Source organism: Rissa tridactyla, chromosome 3 (genome assembly GCF_028500815.1).
Source record: "Rissa tridactyla isolate bRisTri1 chromosome 3, bRisTri1.patW.cur.20221130, whole genome shotgun sequence".
In the NCBI taxonomy this organism is placed as follows: Eukaryota; Metazoa; Chordata; class Aves; order Charadriiformes; family Laridae; genus Rissa; species Rissa tridactyla.
The window spans coordinates 10,582,424-10,609,451 of NC_071468.1; the positions used below are offsets into that span (position 1 = coordinate 10,582,424).

At 48.0% G+C, this 27,028-nt stretch overlaps 1 protein-coding gene across 1 annotated transcript in view; it reads left to right on the forward strand.

Annotated features, from left to right (window-relative positions):
- Positions 1–25,110, forward strand: part of ACSS1 (acyl-CoA synthetase short chain family member 1) — a 38,834-nt gene extending 13,724 nt beyond the window's left edge. The window contains exons 3-14 of the mRNA XM_054195368.1: positions 1,134–1,333; positions 2,815–2,990; positions 5,680–5,832; positions 7,552–7,699; positions 8,004–8,141; positions 8,704–8,796; positions 13,588–13,700; positions 14,601–14,727; positions 16,382–16,509; positions 18,069–18,132; positions 18,710–18,828; positions 20,617–25,110. Coding sequence (XP_054051343.1) covers positions 1,134–1,333; positions 2,815–2,990; positions 5,680–5,832; positions 7,552–7,699; positions 8,004–8,141; positions 8,704–8,796; positions 13,588–13,700; positions 14,601–14,727; positions 16,382–16,509; positions 18,069–18,132; positions 18,710–18,828; positions 20,617–20,790 — 1,633 coding nt within the window. The 3' untranslated portion in view covers positions 20,791–25,110. The remainder of the gene's footprint in view (positions 1–1,133; positions 1,334–2,814; positions 2,991–5,679; positions 5,833–7,551; positions 7,700–8,003; positions 8,142–8,703; positions 8,797–13,587; positions 13,701–14,600; positions 14,728–16,381; positions 16,510–18,068; positions 18,133–18,709; positions 18,829–20,616) is intronic.
- Positions 25,111–27,028: the final 1,918 nt, after the last annotated feature.

Here is a 27,028-nt window from a genome sequence, read left to right on the forward strand (position 1 = left end):
CCTCTGGGTCTCAGTACTCAGCGGGTTCCTGGACCCAGAGGACAATTTTTATTCCTGGCGGACTCTGCGAGTCTTCTCCTCTGAGCTGATGATTGCCACCAGTAAGGAGTGCTCTGCTGCCCCTCGTGAGGGTCACCTCCTTCCTTGGTGTGAGACCACTCCTCCCCTGGCACGGTTACCTGTCTTCTTCTCAAAGCCCTTCCACTGCCGGCATACGGACCCGTTCCGTTCATGACAGCGTCTTGGTCCCAGGCGCGCCTGCAATCGCGTTATCCCCCGTTCAGCCATCAGAATAAGCGTATGTGCGAGTCCTTGCCCGCAAACTGCTTTTTCGTTCCTTAGAGGAACATTTCTGCTATTAAGTCAGCACGTCGCAGCGGCAGGCCCTGTGAAAAGAGCCTTTGTTCCTGTTCTCGATGTTCCCAAGTTTCTCTATGCAAGAGTGGCCGCAGTTTTACTCGGAGCACTGTCTCCGTTCTGCGAGACTGTTGCGCTCTGTGGCATGGCAGGGTGAAGTGACAGGGAAGGAATTCGGGCTGCGGGCGATCCGGCTTTGATGGGAGCCTCTTAAAATCTGCCACTCACACAAGTGTCTGGGGACTTCTCCTTTTCTTCCTTATGCATGCAAATGCGGTGTTTACCCTTGCAATTTAAAGAGAAGCTCCTAGTTGTGAAGCACTTCCAGCAGTTCCACAACATAAACAGTGCTGGGAGTCTTTGGACAACGGCTTCCGTTTCATCTTGTGTTTATCCCACGCGTGTTCCCAGTAGCTGCTTCTGTCCGAGCCTCGTGGGTAAAAAAGGCATCAAGGATGGCTAAAATGGACACCGACTTCTGGAGCCACTGGCTTGCTGGCTGCTCTACCCATGCCAGAGCCCGGCAGCTCCGGGCAGCGCCTGCAGCTCTCATTCGCTCATCCTTCTTCTCTCCCCAATGGCAGGAGCCGTCTGGCTCTCACCACACCCCAGGCCACCCTTCTTTAAGATGTAAAACCTGGTGTACCCTATACTGCTGAGATGACAAGGCGCAGAGGTGGTCGCGATGCCTTTCTCGGTTCAAGTTCATCCTTTTTTTGCTCTCCCACATAAAACAGATTATGTGGTTGCATGACAACGTTGCTTCTGTACCGCAGGGAACTTCTGGATCTGACTTGCCGTCTTGCCAACACCCTGAAGAAATATGGGATACAGAAAGGGGACAAGGTGGCCATCTACATGTCCGTGTCTCCCTTGTCTGTGGCAGCCATGCTGGCTTGCGCCAGGCTTGGTGCCGTTCACACCGTGGTCTTCGCTGGATTCAGCGCGGAGTCCTTGGCTGGGAGGATCACGGACTGTAAGTAGATGCAGACTGGGGAACGAACCCCTCAGGACGGGGCTTCAAGACATATCCCAATTCTGTGTTTTCTTGGCAGAAAGAGAAAAGGTTCATTCCCAGCTGTCAGGATAATTCACTCTCCTTTGCAACGTGCTGCGAAGAGCCTTTTCCTTAGTGGCAGATGAAGTATCCTCTGGCCGTCCAATACTTTATAAATTGCTTAACAGTTCAGCCTGTGCTGGGTTACTGCCAGACAGCAGTGAAGCTGGAGGGAAAACCAGAGCTTAGGCATGGGACCTGATTTGTTCTTTCCCAGTCTAATCGCAGCGTTCCTTTGATACTCCTGCACAGTGCTAATGCTGCAGTCTCGATGGTGATACTGTGATTTATGCACAGCACTGGAAGTGCTGGCAGCCTGCCCCGGCTCTGTTAGCCCGTGGACCAACAGACAGAGATGTTCTTAGCCCAAAGCGCTTGTAGCATGATCAAGTAAAAAGTAATGCTAAAAATACCAGTAAAAGAACAAAACAGCAAGTGGCTCATGTCCTAGCATTCACATCAGTTTCTTTATGGCTAGTGTGAGGGAATAAGTCTTACAGAAATTTTCATGCTTTTTTTCTGTTTCAGTAGAGTTAATTTACAGAGAGCAAGTACATGTTTCAGTTATCCCTCGCTTTTCGCCACTTGTGTGGAGGTGATGGGCTAAAGAGCCATTTCTCTGCAGCCACAGCTCTGTACTTAACGCAGTGTGGTACGGTTTGAAGTGCTCTGCCAGAGTGCTGCTATGTGCTATGGCTTCCAGGAGGCTTCCCCTCAAGGTACGGGTGAGTTTCAGAAGGCTGCAGGTATCTCAGAGCAGGGTAACGCCTCCGAGAGGCTGCTGAGCTTGGTGCTGTTCCCTTCGGTTTGCAATGGACAGTCCTGGAGAGAGGATGGGAAAGGGTAAAGAAGGTCCTTGTTCACTAAGGTCGTAAGAAGTCTTGCACTGGTTTCAACGTGTGAGCTGTTGGGTTACAGCAGCAGTATTTGCTATAACACAAGTAATTGGGAAGAAGCTGTTCCGCATGTCGGCTTTGCTAGGCTGGAATTGAGGCATTTAAATTGCAGCGAGTGATGCATAGGAGAGACATTGTGAAAGACTTTCTCATGTTCGTGATAGGCAGTGGAGTGGTCTGGTCTGGTGGGAAGGGGTAGAATAGCAACCATTGGGGTGTTTTAGGACGACTGGACTGACATGTCTCAGAAATGGTTAAGCTAGAGTGGTCCCTGCCTTGGGAGGCGGTGGCCTAGACAACCTATGGAGGTTTCTGCTGCCCCTGATCTCTGTGTGTCTCAGGTTTTAAAGTGTTTTCGTCAGTGATGCTGTTTTTGATGGACAGAAGTTCTGTGTATGTGTCACACATGTTGTACTATACGTCATCCACAAAAGTAATGAAAGCAGGGTGCACATACCAGCCTGAAAAATGGATGGTGTGCCTGATATTTTTTTCTCTTTTTAGCTGGATGCAAAGCAGTTATCACCTACAACCAGGGAGTCAGGGGAGGCCGAATCATAGAGCTGAAGACAACTGTGGATGAAGCTGTGAAGAACTGTCCAAGCGTGAAACACGTCTTTGTGGCTCAGAGGACAGATAACAAAGTCCAGATGGGTGACCGTGATATTCCCCTTGAGGAGGTATGTTGGTGTTGGTAAACCTTGCCTGTTTCCCCTGATGTTTCTTGAAGTATGTGATGTTTACTGTGCTGGGGGAGAGAAATAAGGGCACTAATAAATGTAGGGACCAGCTAATAGAGACATCTCTGAGAGACCCGATGCAGGGCTGTGCAGAACATACGTGTGAGAGTCTTGCTGAATGCGTAGATCGCGCACACTCTAATATTTGGCTTTGGTCTTCGATCTGCTGTGGGCTACACTGGGAATCGGCAGACAAGGAGGATCGGGCAGTCTCCATACTTTCCTTGCGTATGTGAGCTGAGCTAAAAGCCTGTGAAGCAGCCGCCGCACTGGAGCTTGGCCCCCTAGTGCAGCCACACCAGACCTGCCAGCAGTGACTGGCCTTTACACTGTTCCTGGAGCAGGTTTTCCGTGTGAGCTGCTCTTCCCATGCTGCCACAGTACCCCAGTGGGCTGATGGATACAGCTAGTTGCAGTGACAGCATCTGTATGTCCCTGCAGTCACCTAGCTCTGCAGACGCTCACTGGCGCGCCGCATAACTCTTTATAGGTCTGAGTGTTGGCTAGGTCGTCTTTCTCTCCATCTGTGCCTTTTGGACCCGACTTCAGCAGATTAAGAGGAGATGCCCCTTACGGCATCTGGATCTTCCTCCTCAAATGGATCGCCTGTATTTACTGGGATTTGCTGGGATTGTGAGTTGAAGCAGCTCAATCTATGTTGCAAACGGTGCTGAGATTTAAGGAATGAGTGTTTCCTGAGGCCCAGAGTGCACTGACACCATTGCTGCTGCTCTTGTACTGTGTTCAGACGCTCTGTTCTGGTTTGTCATATGTCCTCTCAGAGTGGGCACTGTCGAAGGGCAGTGCAGAAACAATCAACTTCCTGGAGAGACTTAACATAGCCTGTGAACAGTGTCGTGGTTACCCCATGATGGGAGGACAGTGATGGCTTGGCAATATTTAGAACCTGTGCTTCCTGGGGAGAAAACAGCAGTCGTTTTAATGTGTTTAGCTGGTACACACGGGACTGCAGCCCAATGCAGAAGTAGTTTTATCAGTTTGCCAGCAGCAGTAAACAGAAAGTACTCATCGCAGTAATGCCTGGAAATCAACCGTCTGCGGCCAAGATAATTACTCAGGAGTCCCTGTGCTGGTCATATGAGATAGGAGCAGCTACTAGGGTAAGTTAAACAGAGAAGGCAGGTTTTATATGGAAATTGTCTTCCTCCTTACTCCACAAAGCATATTCTGAATGATTTTCCCTAGTCTGCAATCAGCCAGAGGCTTTGGTGGTCTGAGAGCTGAGCTCAGCCCATTGTCAGTTGTAGGGTCTGAAACAACAAGAATTAAACCATTAATGCTGTTAACTCTGTCATTACTGATCTTTAGGGCAGTTGTGCTTTCCAGCTTTTGTGCAATGGCTTACTGCAAAATTTGACCTCATGTTGTAATGGAGCATAGGAGAACTCCTTCATAGTTCCAAAAACTGGCAAGTCAGCCTGAATTGGTAGGGCTGAAATGTCACAATAAATACCTGAGATGAGCAGGAGTGCTGTAACTCAGAGGCTACGAATTACATCTGACCCTATCAACTCTTCATATTTTACTGAGCGTTGTTGTCAGACACTTATAAACAATTGGGCCTGCCGTTGGTGGTGTTCATTTGTAAATATAACATGTTTACAGTGTATGCTTGTAGAAAGGCAGCACCTAGAAATCCCTTCAAAGAGCCACCTAATAACCCTTGCAGGAATCATTATTCATCTAGGACAGTACAGAGCTTGAGAGAAGCAAGCCAGCTGTCCTTTTTTTGCAGCCATATGTTGAGCATCTGGAACGCATGGTGATTACTGTGTGTAATTAAGTCTGTACACGCATAAGAAAAATGTTCAACCTCTTCCGGAAAAATCTACGGTCGGGGCAGACAAGCCCTCTGCTGCTGCAAGGTGCAGTGACCACAGGCATCTCTTTCCAAGCACATTATTTCCCCTTCCTCTGCCGGACTGGGCACACAAGCTGGGCCAAAAGTTTGCTCTGACCTAGGAGGACATTGCATCCTTCCCTCCTGTGGTTCTGAGCGTAGGGGTGAGGAGAGGATCTCCCCGACCTGGCCAAACAGTGGAGTATGAGGAGAGTGACAGGGGAAGGAGCGTAAAGCACTCTCCTTCTCATGGGTAGAAGCAATTAGAATTTGATGATCGAATGGCCAGGACAGTCATCCACCGCTGGGGCCAGGGAAGGGAGATGAACACACAGTTTAACCGTAGCACCGCAGGTTTAAAAGGAAAAGGAGGGTCCTGAACAGCAGCCAGTCAGCCCTGCTGCTGCTGTCAAGCGTGGTTCATGTTTGCAGTCACACTTTGGTTTTCTACCAGCAGCTTGCAAAGGCTGGAAATGTAAGCTATATGACTTAACCATTTTTTTCCTGAAATGTTGTTTTATCTGGCCAATTCCCCTCGACTTCCGTGCCTAGCAGAGGTATTGGCGGAGAGGTGAGGTGCTATGCAGCCACAGGAGCCTTTCCACCAGGTGAGCACGTGTAACCTATGATGCATCTACGGATGTTTGTGAGGGGGCAACAGCAACGGTGATTCTTGTCTCTGGACACTGCTGACATGCTGACAGATGGAAAACTGATCGGTTCCATATAGCCAAAGTCTGCCTGTCATTGCCACCTTTTTTTCCTTAGGAGATGGCCAAGGCATCTTCTGTATGCGCTCCAGAGAGCATGGACAGCGAAGACACGCTTTTCATGCTGTATACCTCGGGCAGCACTGGGAAACCCAAAGGAATCGTTCACAGCCAGGCTGGATACCTGCTGTACGCTGCTGTCACGCACAAGGTAACTCCGCTGCATCCTCTGGAAAAGGTTCGCTTACCTTCCGGCAGTACTAACCAGAGGGACTTGGACTGGTGGGGGTTGCTGTATTCTCCGTTCGCTGCCCAATTGGCTCACTGGGTGTAAACAAACTGAAAAATACCTGAGAACATGTAATTAATCTTCAGGATTTGTTCCTGGGGAATACAATACTATGCAAACCAGAGCCTAGAGTTATGAAAGGAAGGAAACTGCGCTTGCTGCTACTTTTGCATTTAAAATGTGCTAGTGTTGCAGGTCAAAATTTGCAGACACTGAAGTGATACAGTTGAGGAGACTCTGCTACGTATCTTACTGGCATTGGTAATGTGAATATTACTGTATGTCGTGGTTTGGCCTTTTTTATTTCAGAGAGGATCTGAACTCTTAAAACAACCTCTGCAGAGCACTTCTTGTCTGAAGATCAAAAATGATATTCGTGCTCTGTGGTTGTTGCACCTTTGTGCTGCTTTTCTGTGTGATCCAGGCTAAATGGTTTAACCCCCTTTCTCATGAAAAAAAAAGTCAAGGCACTGCTTCTTCAAACTTCTGGTCTCAGCTCTGCATATGAAAAGGTAACTGTGAAATGTGGAGAGGACTGCAGTGAAAGATCTCCGCCTGGCTTTAGCGGTATCACCCTGTTTGTAATCACACACAATTCAGGCAGCGGGTTTTTTTTTTCTTTAGCCTGACACAGTGGAATTTTTAGAAGATTTGAATGTACGAGTGAAGGTATGTGCATGAAAGGTATTTGTTGCGTCAGCCTTTCTAAGTGACATCTCTCCCTTTCTTAGTCCAGAAGGTAGATCCTGCACCCTGGTGCAGACATGCAGGGAGGCACTGTATGCAGCTGCGCTCCCTGTAGTGGTGCTTCGGAGCCTTGGGAGAGGCAGGGAAAGGCACTTGCAAAGGTAAGGTGAGAATTAGCTCTCCTAGGTAGAGTGATCAGCTGGCCTGTGTGGCCTCTGTGGTCTTTGTACTCGTGTGTGACACTCTTGTCCCGTACTCCTGGGGTTTTCTTTTAGTTCTGATCCACTTTATTTCATTTAAAACACAAAACTGACTCTCCCTTATGAGTCAGGACCTCTTTGCTATACGGTTGAGGAGTTAGATTTACAGTGGGAAGCATTTTCCATAACCAAGACAAGATAACGAGTTCTCCAAGATATTTAACTTGAATTTGATAAGCAAGGAGAGGGGAGCATCTGGAAAGCGATACACTGATAGAGAAGCTGATCAGCTAAGAACAGTTTGCAGAAAATGTTTCATGGGCACATACCAGTTTCTCCAGCTTTCTTGTGGAAACCTGTTGACATTGGTGAGGGGTCTGAGTTTCTGAGGCCTTCGGCTTCCTTGCGGTTCAGGGTTAGCTCTCCCATGTGGACTGCCTCAGGTAGGCAACCTTAGGTATCCAGGGCTCTGGGCTTTGGTTGTAGCTTTGTTGCTCAAATCTGAGCAGCTCCTGGTATAGCCATTCTCCCTGTATGTTTGCAGAAGCAGTCAGGAGCCTGGAAGCCCCGGTACTGGTCCCTCTGACTTGCTTCCTCGCCTTGGGCTGGCCTTTGTACTGCTGTGTCCTGTGTCCCTGGCTCCGCTCGCCCTGCGCGCTCTCTTGCTCCCGCGTGGATGCCCGGTCCAGCAGCTTACCTTTAAGCTCTGAGCCTGCCAACAGAAAGTCAGCTGGCCTTACATTTATCTTTGCAGTATGTATTTGACTACCAGCAAGGCGATGTTTTCGGCTGTGTGGCTGACATTGGCTGGATCACGGGACATAGCTATGTTGTGTATGGACCACTCTGCAATGGAGCCACCTCTGTCCTGTTCGAAAGCACTCCAGTGTATCCTGACCCAGGTGAGGAAGTGGCGGGCAAAGGTTTGGCTAGATATGGCAGCGTGACAAAGGTGACTTAGAAACCTGCCCGGTGTGATCTGCCTGCTCAGGGGAGGTGAGCTCCATTTCTTTGGACCGTGTGTCTATGACATTCAGGAACATCTGTGCATCCAGGGCGCGGAAAAAAAAAAAAAAAGTTGCCATTGGTTTTGCTGTGTACTCACAGTAGTCACAGCTTTAGCTTTGGCTGTTAACCTTCCCCCTGCGCATTTGCGGCAGTATGTCAGTGCTAGACAGGTAAAAAAGCCTGTTTGTGATCTTGCAGGTCGTTACTGGGAAGTGGTACAAAGGTTGAAAATTAATCAGTTTTATGGAGCACCTACGGCGATACGCTTGCTGCTGAATTATGGAGAAGAGTGGGTGAAGAAATATGACAGATCTTCCTTGAAGACCTTGGGGTCAGGTAAGGGGCGTGAAATCTTCTTCTGAAAAAGACAGGGGGTTCAAGCTGGTGAAATGAAGGTACCAGAGGAGCTCGGCTGACCAGATGGGATGTGGTTAAAAATAGATGATAAAACAGGCTCCCTGTCTGGCTTTTCAGATATCTTCTCAGCAGAAGGAGAAACAAACTGAAATTGGGGTCACTGAACCTTAGTGTGATTGCCTGCTTCCTAGCTTATTTTGAAGGATGACATTCTTTGCTAAAAAGATTTATCCAATGGTAAATGACATAACTTTGAATTTTACTGGCATAGGTGACCTAAACAGTGTTTTCCTCTATTATTTAGGATTCTAGAGGTTCTTACACATGACCTGCATTGATTAGTTACTTTCAGTGATATTTATTGCTTGCCTTTTGGTCTTTCTGGAAGTAGTCAGTCCTCAGTTCCATGAGTGCATTGCAGTCCTTTGCGCATCCCAGCCAAAATGCTGCCAGCGTTCTGCTTGTTGTGCACCAAAAGGGAGAACTAACTGCCTGCCAACCCCCTGAGTCTCAGGCTGCTTCCTTTCTTATTTCGGTCTAGTGGGAGAGCCCATCAACAACGAAGCGTGGCAGTGGTTCTACCACGTGGTGGGAGAAGGGCGCTGCACCCTCGTGGACACATGGTGGCAGACAGGTAAAAGGCGTCCGCGGGGAGCGCGGACGGGTTGCTTGGTGGGTAGAGGAGGATTAATACATTCCAATTCGATCCAACGAGTCCGTCAAAAAAAAACCCCTCTCCTGGCATTTTGATCAGCTTTTGAAAGTCACCGGGGAGTTTCAGCACATAATAGCAGTGTAACAGAATATAAAAGCAATAGCAATGTTAGGTTGTTTTTTTTTCTTTTCCCCTCTAAATGTTCTTTGATATTTTGAATGCCGGAAAATCTCAATTGGTTCTAGAAACAGGAGGCAGAGGTTGAATTTCTGGGCAAAGCTGCGAGTAGGCAGCTTGAATTGGAAACTTCATTTTCAATTATTCATCCAACTGTACTGACCTTGATATGGTCTTATCGTGAGAAGGCATTTACAGCACCGTATAGCCACAATCTGTACGTAGGTGTGCTTTGTTTCCCTTCCTGGGAATGGTCAGAGGAGGGTGGAAAACTAAGCTGTGTAGTCAAAGGGACCTAGCGCAGCTGCTGTGGCGGATTGGGAAGGAGCGAGCGGAGGTGTGTGCATCAGGTGGGCAGGGGACAGTGGCTGTCCCCCAGCAGGGCTGCCTGGGAGCAGCTTCTCCCAGAAGCAGTACGCGGTACTTGCGTTGGCCCTGGACCTTTGATGCCTCAAAAAGGAGCGTGCTTCTGTTTTGGCAACGTGCTTGGCCCAGCTGTGCGCATCAGTTGAGGCTTGTTGTCCATTTACAACCTGCTGGACAGAGTGACTGGCTGTCATAGGTCCCTGTCTGTTTGGAGCAGAGCTGGTCCCTGCCTCCTGCCCTCTGTGGCCAGCAGCGGAGAGAGGCCACGGCGCTGCATTCCGGCTGGGGCTGTGCTGCCTGATGGAGCTCTGTGGTTGAAGGAGTCCTGCAGCTCCTTCCCGTCTCCTTCCTCAGCAGCCGGACCTCTCTTCTGGGCACCAGCATTCAAGAGGTGTCTTGCAATATGTCCTTCTCAAGTCATGAACCACAGTTTGCCACGGAGCAATGGACTTAAAGGATGCAGCACAGCTGATGGGTCGATTCAGACTGGACGTTAGGAAGAGGTTCTTCACCATGAGGATGATGAAACACTGGAACAGGTTGCCCAGAGAGGTGGTGGATGCCCCATCCCTGGAAGTTTTTAAGGCCCGGCTGGATGGGGCTCTGAGCAACCTGATGTAGTGGGAGATGTCCCTGCCCAGGGCAGGGGGGTTGGAACTAGAGGATCTTTAAGGTCCCTTCCAACCCGAACCATTCTATGATTCTATAATTCTGCGTCTGCTGAAAAAAAATCCAACCCTACTCTTAAAATTTCTAGCTGCCATTGGCCAGAATATTCATTGTTTTTCCAGTCAAGCTGCTCCTGATTTCATCCTTATTCCTGCTCGCAGGCTCTCTCTTCAGGATCTCTATGCCCCATCTCAATGGGATGAATTAGCTTCTGGCATACAACCAAGTTCCATTTAATCCAGACCAGACTTGCAGGCTCTTTTTATTTTCAGATTTGAAATAAAACTACCTCAGAATTCAGAGCAGCAATGTTAACTACTGTCTACTTCGATTACTGAACTCTTAAACCACCTGGGTTCTCTCATGCTGAGCAGAAGCAAAGCCGACTGGCTGGGTGCTATACGCTTTCCTTTTCACTGCTCTGAAATAAAACACCATGGAGCAGCAGTTGATTACTGTACAGTGACGGAGTTGAGAAGAATCTTTTTTTGCCCTAACATTGCTTTTGTTTGTTTGTCTTCAGTTAACTGGTGCGTGCAGTGTGCATGCAGTGTCTCCTATTTCCTCTGAAGTACAGGGTTAGATCTTATATTAAACTGTATTTCTCCTGGGTTTTTGGAGCAACCACTGTCAGGTGAGAGGTTGAAGAACGTTTGCTGCAGAGAGCAAGTGCAGAGTGCTTGATCTTACCTTGAACCGGGCATAGTTTTGCAGGTAAACAGCCACCAGCCCCTGGAAGCATAATAGAATGATAAATATTCATGAAATTGATTTTGTTAGAAAATAGAATCAATCTTTCTCCACAGATGATGCTTCCAATAAAGAGGAAGCCAGATTAACCTTGGAAACATTATATGTGCCATTTGAATGTAAAGGGAGCGTGGCAGGAGATCATAGAAGCAGTTTGATGGATGCTGCTTGTGGTCCTGCAGTGTCACCTCTCACAGCCAATTTCAGTATAGCTTGTTAATTGCGGTGTTGTATGCAGTGTCCTCTACGGTATGTTGCTCTCTGAAGCAGCAACTTGTTGCCAGCTAATAAAGCCTGGTAGGCGTAAAGATCAGCAAATGGTGATTTAAGAATCCACTTGAAAGTCTTTGAATGAGCAAATGAGTGAGATAGTAATTATGAGAAGCAATTTAAGTAGTGCGGTATGTGCAGATGAGAGAGAGATGGAAAATCCCTGTGGGTCTTACTGCTAAAATATGAGGTAGTGCTGTGCTGCGATTGACAGTAATAGAATCAAAGCTGTGTTTGAGTTTCACATGTAGTTCTTCACAGTGCAGACGAGACACTTGGTAGTTTTACTTTTGTCCTTGGTTTTATAAAAAAAGTACAGCTGTTGCATGCAGCTGTGAACAAAAGCTGGTTTTGAAAGACATCTCCGAATAGGCCCTGGAAGCTTTTGGTTTTGGCATCATCTTACAGTGATTTAGACTGGGCTGGTGTTTCTGAGGTGGATTCCCTCCCACAGTAGTCAGTCCAGTCTGTCTGTGGTGGTGAAGACCATGGTGGCAGAGAGTAGGTGCTCCACCCTGCTGCCAGCGGTGATTCACCCACGGCGGAGGGGAGCCTGGTTCCACGCATCACCCTCCCCACTCAGACTCTGCTGTCCTTGCTTGAAGTCTGGGGTGGATTTGAGACATGGTGACGGCGTGGGCACAGGTAATGTTGAAGCACGGCTTTTCTTCTGCCAGCTCTGCCTCTAAAGAGACAGACTTTGTAAAGACAGGGCAGAGCTTAGAAGTCTTGATAGCTGTCATCTATCAGTGGCTAAAGTCAGTACTTTTAAAGCAGTTTAAAATAGGTCTTTACCATGCAAATAATTTTTCAAGCACCCTTTCCACCATGCAGCTCCCTCTGGAATGTGACTTCACTGCCTTACGGGCAGCTGGCTGCAGGATGTGTAGGAAGTGTCAAAACCCATGTTGAAACGTAGCTTGCAGTGCTGTATTCAGAATGAGTACTGGCTTAGGAAGAGCAACCAGCGCTTTGATCAGGTTCCCTGCTGTGGTGCGGTTTTTGTCTGTGCAAACAGAGACCACCAGGTGTCTGGGTGCTTTTTTCTTTTTCTGAAAAAATTCAAGATGACCCTTTCAAAATAAGCAGAAACATTGTGAAGTGGATGCATGCCCATCAATGAAATGCGAAATAATTTTGTGTGTAAGCCACATCTGAAACTATTTTCTGCAGGTTTGAAGCTTAGGGATCCCCGAAGAGACCCTTCCTTATAGCTACGTCAGGGCAGCTGGATGCAAATTCAGGGTCAAAGTCAGCCTTTCCAACCCCTGGTTTCAGTTTTCACAACCTCAGCAAAGCCCGTAGAGGAATGCACTTTCCAAGTGTCAGAACATACCTTCATTTATAGAGCTGTATTTTTAAAAGCCTAATGCTCCTTTGCTTTTGTCTCTCTCTTGTGTTTCTGGATTAGTTTTAGAATAGAAAAGATCTGATTAAGGTTGGAATCTTATTTAATGTTCGTCCCAGCAGGAATGAAAAAGGATGATTAAAAGGTTCAATTTTGAATAGAAGATAAGCTCAACCTACCTGTAAGGGGTGGGTTAGTCTCATCCTCTGTAATAATAGTAATTCAACCTCCTGAAGTGCTTTTCATGCCAACCTTAGGCAGCTGTAAGAACAGCGCCGGGAGATAAATCCCCTGACATGCTTATACTTTCCCTGTAAAAACACTTCTGGATTCGGAAATGGGGCTGGTGGGTCCCGCCCCCGCCCCCAGGCAGCCGTGTTAAGTGTGAGAAAGACCTGCAAGGCTGTACCTATGCGTTAGAGCTGCCTGTGTCTGTTGCTGGTTGGTGGCTGGAGGACTGGGTTTATCTGTGAGCTGACTGAGGGCCAGACGTAGGGATCAGAGCGTGTGGACTGAACCAATGGGGTCTTCGTTGTGCCCGGTTCCTTTGCCGTGGACGGGACTGTGGGAAGGCTGTTGAACGTAGACGTTGTGGCGCCTGCTGCAGGGTCCGCAGGCCATCTGGTGCAAAGCCACTACTGTAGAACCGTGTACTGGTCTCCTCTGAGCCTTCGAGGAGCTAAGCTGGATGCCAGCGATCCTCATGCTCTGGGGCATGGCAAGCTGCTCTTCCCCCGTGGTGGCTGCTTGGCCACACTCTCTGGTTTGTCACCGGTGTACAGAAGGGACAGTGATTTTTGCAGCCAGCACTGAATAAGGGAACATGCAAACAGGGAGCAGGAGTAGTTCTTGAGCCGAGCTCACCAAAGGGAGACCTGCCAGCAGCTCTCCCCAGCTCTCTACCACCTGCAATGTCCCCTGTAGACAGAACAGGCCTTGGTGGTGTCATCTTGGGTTGCCAGATGTTTTTCTATGTTTAAGTCTTTGTTGTATTCACAAAGAGCTCTTGGTTTATCAGATCTGTGCTGCTTTCAGATGGCTGTGCTACGTGGTGTTGTGTAATTCCTTCTCAGTTGCTTTTTCTTGCAAGGTGGCTTAGCTGTTCTCTTCTTTAACTAAAAAGAGCTGGAATTTGCTTTCATCCAGCACCGGATGGACCCTACATATTTTGTTTTTCATTATTCTTCCAGAAACTGGTGGCATCTGCATTGCCCCACGGCCTTCAGAGGAGAAAGCTGAGATCGTTCCGGCTATGGCTATGAGACCTTTCTTTGGGATTGTGCCCGTGCTGATGGATGAGAATGTGAGTTGAGGGTGTGCTGGGTGCCCAAAAGAGAAGCTGGTGTGTGTTTCTGCCTTAATTGCCTTTCTGATGGCAGAGGAATAGGATCCGGAAGGATGTTTGTTCCTCCATTAAAATGGTAGAATAGATGATCAATTTATATATTCAGCATATCTCAAATGTCCGTACAGACTGTCGCCTGGGCATTTCAAGCTGTCTGCAAATCTCTAGAGGAGCGTTTGCATTTTCAGCACCTCTTTTATGGTCTTACCCTGCTTCTGATTAAGAGCTGCTGCTGTCGCACAGCTCCCGAGAAGCAGGGAGCTGAACAGTTGGATGCAACGTCCAGTGAAGTGGCAAGACTGGAACAGCCGATGGGACTGGTGGAGTTTTCCAAGGGAAATGCAAGGCATGAGGCCCTGCAACTGCGTGTGCCTGTGAGAAAACTGGCGCTGCTCTGTGAAGCTGTGCAGGGCGATCCCCATCTGCGCTCCAGTGCTCTGTTAAACAGTGAAGCATGTAATTCTCCTCCAAATACAGTTTGGTAAGGGAATGTGGAAGTGAACGAAAGGGAAAGTGGCAGGCAGGGGTCCAGGCATTTCCCTGCTAGCCCCATCCCTGGCATCCTCTGGCTGCTCGGCACATCTCTGCTGTCATCTTTGCTGGCATTGCCCTCCGGAGAATCACAGGACTCACTTTTCCTTTAGTCTTACCTGCTGTGCTGCTGGCCTCAAGGGGTGAGGAAGGCAGGATACAGCCAGTGCGTAGTAGCTCCACGAGTGTATTAATTTTCTCCACCCGTGGCCCTCCACTGGCAGCCTGCGGTGAGCAACAGGGTGACTCTTGCCAGATCACTGACAAAAAGCCCTTATTGTTCGTATTTTGTTCACCTGATCATCCTTCCTGTGCTTGAACCTGCAGGGAAAGGTAATAGAGGGCAATGATGTGTCCGGTGCGCTCTGCATCGCCCAGCCGTGGCCTGGCATGGCAAGAACAATCTATGGAGATCACCAGCGATTTGTTGATGCCTATTTCAAAACTTACCCAGGTAAGGAAAGTGCCAAGGGAAAGCAGTTTGGGCTGCAGTATAAGCACACTGAATATTTTCAGCAGCACTTTGTGTTATTTCTGTACCAGACAGATCTTGGTTGCCTGGGGTCGTGTGTCACGTGTTGCAAGCACACGCTAATGGTCGTAGATAGCGTTGACCTTTCTAACTGTCAAAAAGGAGTGTATTTTTTAGAAAGTTTAATGCCTAGATTTGAAAGTCCAAATACCTTTTCTTTGGGGCCATTTGTGTATCACTTGGAAATAAGCATATTGAATGGAAAAGTACCTCCTGCATCACTGAATCTCACCCCTGCTGTCACAGGCTGTGTTACATCCTTCCTTTTTAAAACATGGTCAAGTTGTGCCTGGCAAGTAATTAGAAGTGTCGGGGAAACGTTTTTTGTAGGAGATTGGACAAGACCACTGTCTTCACTCAGGGGAGCAACTGAAGAGGATTTGAAAGCTACAAGGTAGACAAGAATTAGAGAGACAATCCTGCAAATTGTACAAAATGGGTTGGAAAATAAGAATGGGAAGCTGGTAGAAGTTGAATGAGCCCATAGTGCCTTATTACGCACTACATGTTCCCATCTGAAATCTTGTTGATATGTAGTTGGTAGTTGTTTAATTGATTTAGAAGGGCAGGAGGCATGACTGAAAGACTATGAATTGGCCAGTAATGGGTCCTGGCAAGAACCACCTTCGGATTTCACAGCACTAGGTGCCTCCTGCTGCTCGGAAGTGCCACAGGAACAATTCATATGCGGACGTGGCTTTGATGAAGAGCCAACACAGTCTGTATCACCAGATGTGTCCTCAATGACACTGGAGTTTCCTGGAACCACTGGGTCTTTTTCAGTTTCCATCAAGTGTTTTAGACTCTCCAAACACCGTGCTCGTTGTATTCAGCCTATTTTTTTCAGCTAATCTGATAGCAGTATTTCTGCCACGCTGACATGCTGGAGAGGGACTGTTATCTGAGATGTGAATCTTTGTTAGCCAGGAGGCTTTTCATCCATCCCAGTGTAAGTGATTAAAAAAACTGGCAGTGTTCCCATGTACAAAATGTAATAGAACTGCTCCCTTTCAGCTGAACAGTTGTAGTTTTCCGCAAGCGCTGAGGTGCAGCTAGCAGCAGACCCGAGTTTGACCAATAGCCCGCGGCATGATGGCAAATGGCATTTGAAGTGGTTTTCTCTTAGCGCACCAGGCCTGCGCACACAGTTGCTGTGCGGCTGTAGGCATGTAAAGCCTCGGGAGGTCAGAGAGCCCCCCTTGGTTTTATAAATCCGACAAAGCATCACCGTGTTGTGTTGCTGGACTTGGCTTTACTACAGGGACATCAGCCGCTGGTTGCTGCTCATTGCCTACAGTGATTTTGCCCATCTTGGCAGAGATCTGAGCTCCACTGTCTTGGTGCCGCTCAGGTGCTTACTAGGAGCCAGCGCAGCCCAGGCAGAGCAGACGGAGGTCGGAGATGGCAGAGGGAAGTGGGAAACGGTGTGTGGCAAGTCATGCAGCTGTAAGCTTTGGAGGCCCTGCGAGCTGCCGGATCCACGCTACCCAACTCGCCATCCTAGAGCTGTGTCAGAGCCCAAAGCAATAGGCTGGCGCAATTCCTGCTGCTGAGCACCCACCTGTCTTTGCTGTAGGTTACTACTTCACAGGGGATGGTGCTTACAGGACCAAGAAAGGCTATTACCAGATAACGGGGCGCATGGATGATGTCATTAACATCAGCGGACACAGGCTCGGGACGGCAGAGATAGAAGATGCGATGGTAAGTTCCAAGCAGGTAGATGTCCCTTGACAGGGCATATTTGTGGGGCACGGTGGCCCTTTCAAAGAAGTTTTATGAATTAAACAAGCGCAGGGTCGCTTGTCTTCAAACCCCTGCCCCTGCACACACACAGCTTGATGTGTAACGAATAGCAAATGTGCAAAAGGAAACGGCTCCCTTAATAAGGAGACAACGAACGGGCAAGTGAGAGAGGAGTCGCACCGTGGGCAGCCCCTGCAGTCGAGCTGTCAGACCTGTGTTTCCTCTCAGTGTTGTTTTACTGTTGCAGTTGTAATTTTGGATGCTGGTGGAGTCTCCGTAAGGGATTGCCTCTCCTGTTTCTTCCTTCCCCTCTGCTAACACCTAACCTCTCCTTCCCAAACCTGTGGTTCTTGCTTGTCCGAACTAGCCGAGTATGCCGGAGAATTCAGCAGTGTTAACTACGGAGCAGCCTTGATTCATGTCAGCTGCAAAGCTTGCCTGTCATTTTGAGAGAAAATAATATTAGCTCAGGGAATTGAAAACAAAAAGTCCTCAGAGCATTTATCTTCAAAGCTTGACCAGAATATTTATTTCTATATTATGTGCCTTGCCTGCAAATGGCACTTAAATGTAACATTTGGTAAACCTGAGCTGTGTCTGCTGGCACACAGGATCCTCCTTTCTCCTCGGTGAGGGATTTTTTAATATGTGTGGGTTTATGATTGTAGATATAGGATGCAGTTCCTCTCCCACTCTATCTATGTGTATACATGTGATGCAAATATATTTATATGGTTAATTGCTCTGTGATGTTTTCTTTCATATTTTAATCTAGTTTAAAATAGCATAATCCAGTCTTTGGTGTGGGATTCGGAGATGCGATTTCTTCTGGTCTGTACACCCAAATTGTCTTCTTGCTGCAGAAGAATCTTAAATTAAACTCTGAAATGTGACAGAATAAATCACTGTTGTGTAGCATAATAATAAAAAAAATGCATTAAGCAAAACAGCCCTTTTCCCCTTCTGGGAAGATGAAGAAGCCTGATCTTTCTGCCTTCTGGTGTGCTTTGGGCACTTCTAAACACCAGTCAAACGTAGACTGTGATGTTGGCAGCTTCACTTTTGCTCTGCTGGCAACAGTCCCCTGTGGCACAGAGCAACGCAGGACTGGTTTTGCATGTGATTTGGCCGTGGCCAGTCACCGCTCGGGACCGTAGCCGTGCACACACAAGAGCACAGACAAAGAAAGAGAAAGCAGGTTTCCAGCTGGTGCAAATTCAAGCTTGGTGTGCAGCGGGCTTAGCAGTGCATTTAGAAGTACTTATTTGCATGTTTAAAAGCAGGGCCAGTCCAGTGAGTAAATTCTGCCCCCAGAGCCGTGGCCATGCCCGTGGCCACCAGCTGACCATGCAGTAGGAAGGCGGCATCCAGCTTTCCTGTTGTGCTTTCAGCAGGATCTGCCAAGGGGAGGGTGACATATGGCAAGGTGTTTTGTTCCCAGAGCAGTTGGCACAAACTCTGCAGGGCCTGAAGCAGTTGTTAACGCTCTGTGTACTTTTGTTTCACTTTTTGTGAAGGCTGATCACCCTGAGGTCCCTGAGACCGCTGTGATTGGGTATCCACACAAGATCAAAGGAGAAGGTACGTGAAAAGCAGTGTCCTGACATGACACCTACATACACTTCCCTTAATTTCTAACCTGGGCTCTGTGGCAGGAGGTGCCTAGGGAACGGGAGGGCAGTTATCCTTGGGTTGACCGGTGTTGCAGCCCCAAGAGGCAAAGACAGCCACAAAAACAACTGCATGTTCCTAAGCTGGGTGCAGGTATCACTCCTCTAAACTGTTTTCACACAGTGTTTACGTATGTGGTAGAGCTTCCTTAAAAAAGGATTGTGCTCAGAGATGTCCTTTGAACAGAACGGGAATAGCTGATTTGCATTGGCCAGCTTTTGATCCCAGTGACACTTTGGTAATTTATGTTGAATTGTCATTGTCACTGAGATCAGTCTGGTCCATAGATGCCAAGACAAGGCTGGGCCATCATCTGAGGGCTGGAGTCTGACTCTGTTTTGTAAACAGGATCTATAGTTTTCTTGGCAGTCCCTAGATTGTGCATAGGAACGATTTGAAACTTGCCTTGGGATTTGAATCAGCATCCCTCGTCTTGCCAGCCGGGATCTAATATGAGGTATGTGCCTTCTGCTCATTTGTCTTCCAGGTGCCTTTGCTTTCATAGTGCTAAAGGAGCAGACAGCTCATATAGACCGTGTCAAGGAAGAGCTCAAAACCATAGTGGCTTCCAAGATAGCAAAATATGCCGTGCCTGACCACATTCTGGTAAGTGGGAGACTGTAACTGGGACCAGGAGCAGGCATGGTGACATTGAGCAAGCCTCACCTTCCTGCCTGCAGTGTTGCTGAAGAAGCAGAAAAACAGAACTAGCTGGAGGGATCCCTAGGCAGGGGAGGGCAGATGCAGTGGTCCTTCTCCATCCCTGAGGATCAGCAGTGACCCAGGGGGTCACTGGGACGGACATTACAGCTGCTCCAGCCTGCAGAGCAGCTTGTTGGTGGGGCTGTTACAGAGCGTGGTTTAGAGCTACCCTGAGGCTGCTCCATTTGGGCCGAATGCTGAACAATCCTTTAAATGGGATGCAGAGGGTGTTGAGAGCATGATACTTGGCAAGAGCCCTGGCAAAGGGGAACCACAGGTTTCACCCTGTGCCTCAAGATGCACTTGATGTCCCTGTTCACCATGCGGCAGCATTACTGCTCCGCACAGCCCTCGCCCTCAGCTAACCCCTTGCTGAAGCACTGTAGCTCTGCTCTCCGTGGCCCTGTGCAATGGGTCAGATAAAACCCCACCAAACCGTAGAGAAACGCCACAACCTTCAGTGTCATTGAGAGGCGGAGTGACACTTCCCACTGCCCAGCTATTTTGTGCTGATAGTTAGCATCAATCCTAGATCCCAAACCACTGGCTGTTTCTGTTGTGTAGCTCAGACGCTGTTCAGCCTGGCCCTGGGAGCACTGATGAACTCCAGGCTCTGTTTCAAGCCTCCTCACCTTTCAGCAGCTCCCTTTGTGTGTTTGTCCCTCAAGGCCCATCTGCATCCATTCCACTCTCTTCTTGGAGAGTGGCCACTCTCCACTTTTTTGAGGAGTGGAGCACTCTCCACTGCTTTAGCCACATCCTGGGAAGGTGAACACCAAGACACAGGTTACAGAATTACAAACAGGAGCAGGCTAGGGTGGCTCATTCAACTTGGAACAGCCCAAGACATCCCCGGTGGATTGGAGCAGCTCCCAGAACTTGCAGGTTTGCAAGGAAACATCTCTGTTTCCCTGTGTTTGGGGACAGTCCTGCAGAGAAGTCCTACAGCTCTTGTGTGTTAGTTAATGCTTTGGAGTTTTGTAGCCCACTGGCCTGATCATGTTGCAAAACGCGAGACCTGCCTAGCGTCTCTGTTCAGTGCCTGAGAACTCTTTGCCAGGCTCAAGTCTATGCTAAAGCCTTTGAATCGGCTGCTAAGTCCTTTGCAGGAAGCATAGCCGAGACATTTAACATTCTTCTGGTTATGAAGGAAGGCGTGTAGGCTGACAGATACAATCAGGCAGAGAGATACATCAGCAGAGAGGAGTTATCCCTTGAGTAGGTGACCCTGTAGCTAGCGTGCAGTATTGTGTGCTTTATATTCCTGCCCTGTAAAGGGGACTATGAGTGTCTGTTCTGGTAATGTGTTGAGATGTGTGTCATCATCAGCGCTTGAGTTTTCAAGTGTAACTAGCTTTCTAGTTCAATAGTTAACAGCTTATTCAGGACCTGATTCTCCAAAGAGCTGTGTGTCCCGCAGCACCCAGCCTGGAGATACACAGCAATGAGTAAATGGGGAACAAAAGTCCACTTAAATAAGAATAAAATTTGTAGCACAAGGAATTGATGCTAGTGACACTCCTTTCCTTGGACATAAACCAGTGTGCTCAATGGTCTGGTATTTTCCAGGAGCCTCAAAGGAACTGTGGCTGTGAGATAATGTGCCAGGCTTAGGACAGTTCAGCCAGATTTCCTTGTGGTTTCCAGCAGGACCCAGGTTCTAACATAGGTATGTCTTTCCCTTCTCTGCAGGTGGTGAAACGCCTTCCTAAAACCCGATCGGGGAAGATCATGAGAAGGCTGCTGAGGAAAGTTGTCACTGAACAGTCAAGAGACATGGGAGATGTCACCACACTTGATGATCCCAGTGTGGTCAAGGAGATATTGGAGGCTTACCAGAAATACAAGGAGAAGGGTTCCTCATAACAGGCATGTCTGGAATCTCTCTCGTCTGGAAATGTGGAAGGTCCTGAATAGTCATGCAAGCAACATAGTTCTGTCTTGGTGTTTTTTTAAAAACTCTGTTTTTTAAAAAAAACTCCCCTTCAAGGGGAACAAGATTTTCCGCTCCACAACGTATTTTGAGGTGCACAGAGCTAGGAGCAGTGTGCAGTTTTGCACAGTCAGTGAGCTCCCTTTCATTGCTTTTAGGGCTGTTGCAGAGCAGCCATTGGTGGTTTCCATTAGCTATGATGAAATTAATGCTAGCTAGCTGAAGCAAGATGCAGACGTTAATGTTTCTCATTTTAATGTTACTGTACAGGGAAATGTTTTTATACAACATTTTTGCTGTTTTAAAAGAAGCCCTGGAATACGCTTTTCCAATTTTTCCTTCAGCTTGGATTTCCGAGTTCAAGTAGCTGTATTTCATTGCGACTCCGGTGCCTTTTTAGCAGTGCTGGGTATTCTAGTAGGTGTTCCACGTGTGTTATTAGTGAAATGAGAAGTCTGACAATTCTTTCTTGTGTTTACCCAGTTGTTCTAAAAACTCCTTTGGCTTTCTTCATATGGATTTGTTCCTACCACTATATGTCATGGCACTTGCCAGAGATGGTGAGCCCATGTCCCTTCATGTCCCACCTAGGCAACCCAGCACTAGCACTTCCAGCCACAAAACTGAGCCACAAAGCCTGCTACCGCTGGGCTTCCTACATGTCCTCAATGTGTTGCCAGTTGCATAGGAGGGGCCTGGTCCCACGTGTTTTTATTCTGCCTTGAGAAACTGAGATCACCAATTGGGTTTTTAAAGTAACCGTCCTCTTCCTCATCGGTGATGACAACTGGATCAATGTTGTCCATTGTGGTTCACTTCTGCATATTAGGAGCGGTGGTCTACAACTGCTAGATCTTTGTTGCCAGTTGGTGATTGGTGTAGGTGCCTTTGTTTCTTGAAGTTGCTATGAAAAGGGATGATGTTTGCTTGCTGTCTGTCAGAGAAGCATTTGGAAACGAAATCCTCAAGTGCTCGAGAGAGGTTTGAAGCCGAGAGAGATGTGCTGGAGGGTTCATTGTGACTTGCTGGGCTGTGTGATTTCTGACCAAGGCGTGGTTATTTTAGCCCACTCCCAAATGGCCTGTAATCTCGTTTGCTCCAGCAAAGACAAGCACCCAGTTTGGAGGTAGGTTGGTTCTCCTGTCAGAAGTTATGACTTAATCCTTATCATTTCAAGTTGGGTCCTACCACGTCTGCCCCTTCCACATGCTGCCGTGCTGATCTTCCAAAGAGTTGAATGCGGGTGCCCGCAAATTGCACAATCTACAAAGAAGAAGGAAGTGCCTCTTAGATGCCTTCTGGAAAGCGATGATAGCATTCCAGACCAGCAACCTCAGAATAGCAGGGAACAATAGCCTTTGGCTTTCATATGCTTTCAAAATTGTAACTAATACATTCACTGTTTTATTTCTGGACTTGTTCTATCACGAACACATTTTGATTGAAACACTCCTTATATTTGGGCTGTTTGGAAGAATTTGCTAGTAAATCTCCTGTCCTCTCCTATGCCACAGAAAGGCATGGAAAAGCCAGTAGGTGCTGGATGCCTTTGAGAGTTCTGCCACTGCTAAGTTTGGTTTAAGCTCGCTGAGGGGTTCAGAGTGGTTGGAGGGGCCACAGAGCATGCCAGGAAGGCATGGTAGAGGACTCCTCCCCTCTCCTTGGGTGCAAAAGCTCAAGGTATACGCCAGTGTAGCGTGCAACAGTGCTGATCCTGGGAGCGTGTGCCACAAGGGCGCAGGCAGAGCTTCTCCACCTTAACCTGCCTAAGCCAAAGGAGTGCTAACCACCATTCCAGCACTGTGGCTGGGGTCACTCCATCAAACCTTGCAGTCCTGCCTCTTTCTCAGGTGACAGTCTGCTTAGTTTCATGGAGCTGTGTGTTTTGGCCCGCCAGACCCCTGAGTAATTGGCAGAATTGGCAATTTTTGCTGTAGTTTTACAGGGGTTACTTATTGCTGAATTTAATGGGAGCAGCGCTGCCTTTTCCAGTGGGGCTGTGTACTGGAAAGACAATCTGTGCACCTAACTGGAGGCAGGAAAAGCAGGAAGGAAATGGCTAGGTGATCCTGCAGGACCGGGAGAGGAGTGGTGAGTTCTTTGGCCAGCAGAGATTCTGGTACCAAACAGGCAAGCAGACTACTCGCAGTACAATGTGTTCTCAGAAACAGGCATGTCTTAGATCCAGAGTTCCTCTGAGTACACTAGCTGCATTTGCTGTTGGGGTTTTTTTTTAAGTTTATTTTAAACGTCTCTAGGGACTGGGTAATACCGTAGGGAATATTATGCTTCGTTAAAATTCCCATCCTTCTGACTGCAATCCATTTTTGCTTAAGGTAAGTAGACACCCTCTGGACTTTGTAGGAAGTCGAAAATCAGAAGGTTTGATAGAATTGACAAGATGTTAATATTTTAGGAGACAGCCCCTACATACATCTTCTATTGCCATTGCAAAAGAAAAAAAAACTCAATTCCTTAAGTGATTTTCAAGTGGGAAGCAGTGAGGAGTTAATGCTTTTGACAGAAAAAGTAGACTCCCTTATTTAAATGAGTTGTCTCCACGCAGTCTGAAATACAGCGTGGAGGAAGAGAAATGACTTTTGAACAAGATTACACACTTTCCTTTTAGTCAACAAAGCGTTTCCTATATTAGGGATGTAGAATTTCCTTGTCCTGTTGACCTGAAATTTCCATGACAAGGTGTGACCCAGTGTAATTCATCTAATTAGACCCATGGTCTAATTCAGCTGAACTGTGTCACGAAGACTAGCTATGTGAGGAGCAGTGTGCCTTGAGACGTTTGTCATACTGTTCCTCTGCTCAGGGAAAACGAGAGCTAGGTCCACTCCCTCACCTGCATCCCTGCTGTCTCAACTTGCACGAGCTTAAGGACCACAGCTGCCAGGGAGGTTACAGACTGACCAGGTACCTGCAGCACCCCAATAAACTGACAGCCATTGCAGCCATGGTGTGGACAGACCAAGCTTCACACTGTGAACTTCTCAAGCCTTACAAGCTACCTTTGCTAAAATCATGTCACCAGCGTGTGCCATGTGCCAGCCATCCACCACAATGGCTGCTCCGTTTCTTCCTTGCGCATTTCCACAGCTGAGCTGTGGTCCTTGGGATGTCCATCTGCTCAGAGGCCACCTCGAGGTGTTCAAAGAGAGGATGTGGGGCTGTTGTGCTGCCCACATGGTGTTCTGCAGTGGACACGGCTCCTGCTGGGCAGCCTCATCCCCCACCTCTCCTGGTAAAACTGCCCTTCTGCGAGTATAGCAGCATCGCTCTTGGAGCTGACACCCTGTGCTCAGTTCTCTAATACCACCCTGGGAAACAGAGCTAGACAGGGCTTGGAAGTGGTACTTCTTATAAAAAGAAGAATATTGTGCTTCACTGGGTAGGCTACTCATAGAAGGCTTTGCCAAACAGCTGAAATTTTCCAGCCAGAGAAGTCTCCCTTCCTTCTCTTCCCCCATCATCTTTACTAACTGCAGCGGTTGCATCTTCAGTGCAAGCCTGAGTTGAGCTTTGCATTTTCGTTACTCCCTGGATGTCACGAACATCAGCACTGGTGCGTGGCGACGGTGCTTTCTGCTTCGCATGCAGCAATTTCATGCCCCCACCAGGCTCGTGGATCAGTGTGGGGTTCAGCCTGCAGAACTGGCACCGATGTCCTCAGTTCTTGAAATGCCAGGCTGGAGGTAGCGTCCGAAAGACGCCGGGGCCTGCAGTCTTAAGAGCTGATCTTTACTAATCAGCGAAGGAGGTAATGATACGTGGAATACTTTACAGTGGGATCGCGGGACAAACTTGGGGGTAATTGCTTCGTTTAGAAAAGCAAAACTGTTGAATTGTTCTAAACCTTTGTGTGTCTATGAGTAATGTGCAGGTTATTTGCCACATTGCCTTTGTAGCTTCATTAAAAGAGAGCCAGAGTCACATTCACTGCTTGCAGTTTGTTGCAAAGTGCAAATGTGCTTGCTTTTTTCCTCACTCAGTTTTGCGAGCGAGACCCAGTCGTGGTGCCTTCTCCCCCACTGGAGACACACCATGATTTTCTTAATTTTAGGATGGGAAAATCCCTCTTTCTAGAGATGAGGTGTATGTTGTACGGTCTAATGTTAAGCCTTTAATTTCATTTTGTATTCTTGTAATCATGCTTTACACACTTTTATTGTCCTTGACCAAAACCAGCTTCTTCAATGACCTCTGTATTCATATTTTCATTAAAGGAAGTATCTTTCTCTGTGCGATGGGTTGGCTTTGCGTCATAGGTGCCCGGCCCTCCATCCCCTGCAGGGTCTGGGACTCTTTCAGTTCTTTCAACCTGCTTCTGCCAGTTCTGATTATTTTAGTCTGCCAGCGCAGAGCAAAGAAAGGCAAAGGAGTTCGAGATCAGGATGAGTCATCTTGTGGTCCAAATTGCTGTTTTGCTTTGCTGCTTCTCTCTAAACAGTAGCTCACAGGAAATGAGTTACTGCCAGAAAACTGCCACTGCAGAACAACTCAAAAAAGTTGGAGAAGGAGCATTTGCGTGTCAGTTAGAGGCATGTCTCCTGTAAGTCCCGAGGTCCCAGTGCTCTACGCTCGTTTTCCCGGGAGATGCAAACAGAGAACAGTTAGTGGGAACAATTAATTACCATTAGTTGATATGGATGGTTCAGATACTAATCTCCTTGTCTTGTGCACAGCATGCACGAGTAGAAAAGGACTGAAAACAGGATGTGCGTGTCAAACACAAGAGACAGCATTATGTAGAAAGTGAGCGTGTAGCTGCCCCCGACCTGAGCAGATGAGAGAAGAAATTTGTTTCCAGGTGCCACGGATTGCTTGTAAGTGCCAGGAACGCATCCTCTGCAGGGCGCCTTGTCCATTAAGAAGTGAGGAAGATTGCGTTTCACCCTCTGTGTACCACATGGATAACACCATAGTTGCAATGCAGAGACGGACACTGAACATCCTCATTAGCCAACTTCTCCTGTTAACCTCCAGCGGCTGCTTCTGGAAAGCTTCCAATTTACTTGGCTCTTGCAACCCTCTGGCAGGTGTCTCTGACGAGTCACGGAACAGGCTAGATAGAAAGGCAGGTGCCCAGCTCCTCACTTTGTGTTCTGCTACTGCAGCAGCCCTGATTTATTTACTGAGAATTTATTGGTAAAACGGAGGCTGTGTTTTCCAGCCTAGCACAATTATATTCAGGGGCCGTCTCCGTGGACAGTTAAAACCACAGAATCTGATCTCAGCACCAAGTTTCTGCTTTTAAACTAAGCAGGAACAGACGATTCTTTTTCAGCTTGAAAAAAGACAATTCCAGACAGGGAATTGTCTTCTGGCTGAGTCTAGAGGCACAGCATGTTTTTCATGGCAGTGAGCCTATCCCTGCTTTGTCCTGGATAGAAGGATCTGGGGATGTAACCACCTTTTGGGGTGGAAATGATCACAGCTATGCAAAATTACCAGCCTACAAACACTGTTAATGAACCTGCTGCAGCAGCTTTTTCACTCTTGCATCTGTTCCTCTGTAGCTGGTATGTATCTGCCTGGACTCACAGCGTCTGTAGCGACAAAGCTTTGGCTTTTTGGTCTGTTGAGGGTGGGAGAGTGGAAACCCCAGAGCTTTTTAGTGCTTGTCCTGCACCTGGGATGCAGAAGACTCGATTAAGTTTCTTTCTCTACCTGTCGGACCTTAGGGATGCTATTTGACTTCTCTGTGCCTCAGCCCTCAACACCCCCGGGAACAGCGGTAACCTCACAGCAGAGTTGGGAGGAGAGGTTGTGGACTACTACTCACAAGGTCCTGGGGGGAAATGGTTGTTCAGGAAAGCGGGTGCCTTTAGGGAACAGTGCTGCTAAGCTTTTTGGCAGCTGCTGAGCCTGTTGCCTGAATTCAACCCAAACAAAGAGAAAAGGCCCCCCCCCCCCCCCCCCCATGCCCCCCCTCTTTGCCTGGCTGTAGCCCGTCTCTGTGGAAAACGCACAAGTTTCTTTACTAGGCGTGATGCCAAAGAGCCTTTCCCGCTCCTTGGCACTGCGCAGCTGGGGTGGTCCCCTGTTCCAGCCCCTGTCTGTCGAGTTACGCTTGCGAAACGCTGTTTTTTTGCGGTGTTGACAAAGCCGGGGGTCCCACCTTGGCGTTGGCACCCAGGCTCCTTTTTCTAACGCTCCTGC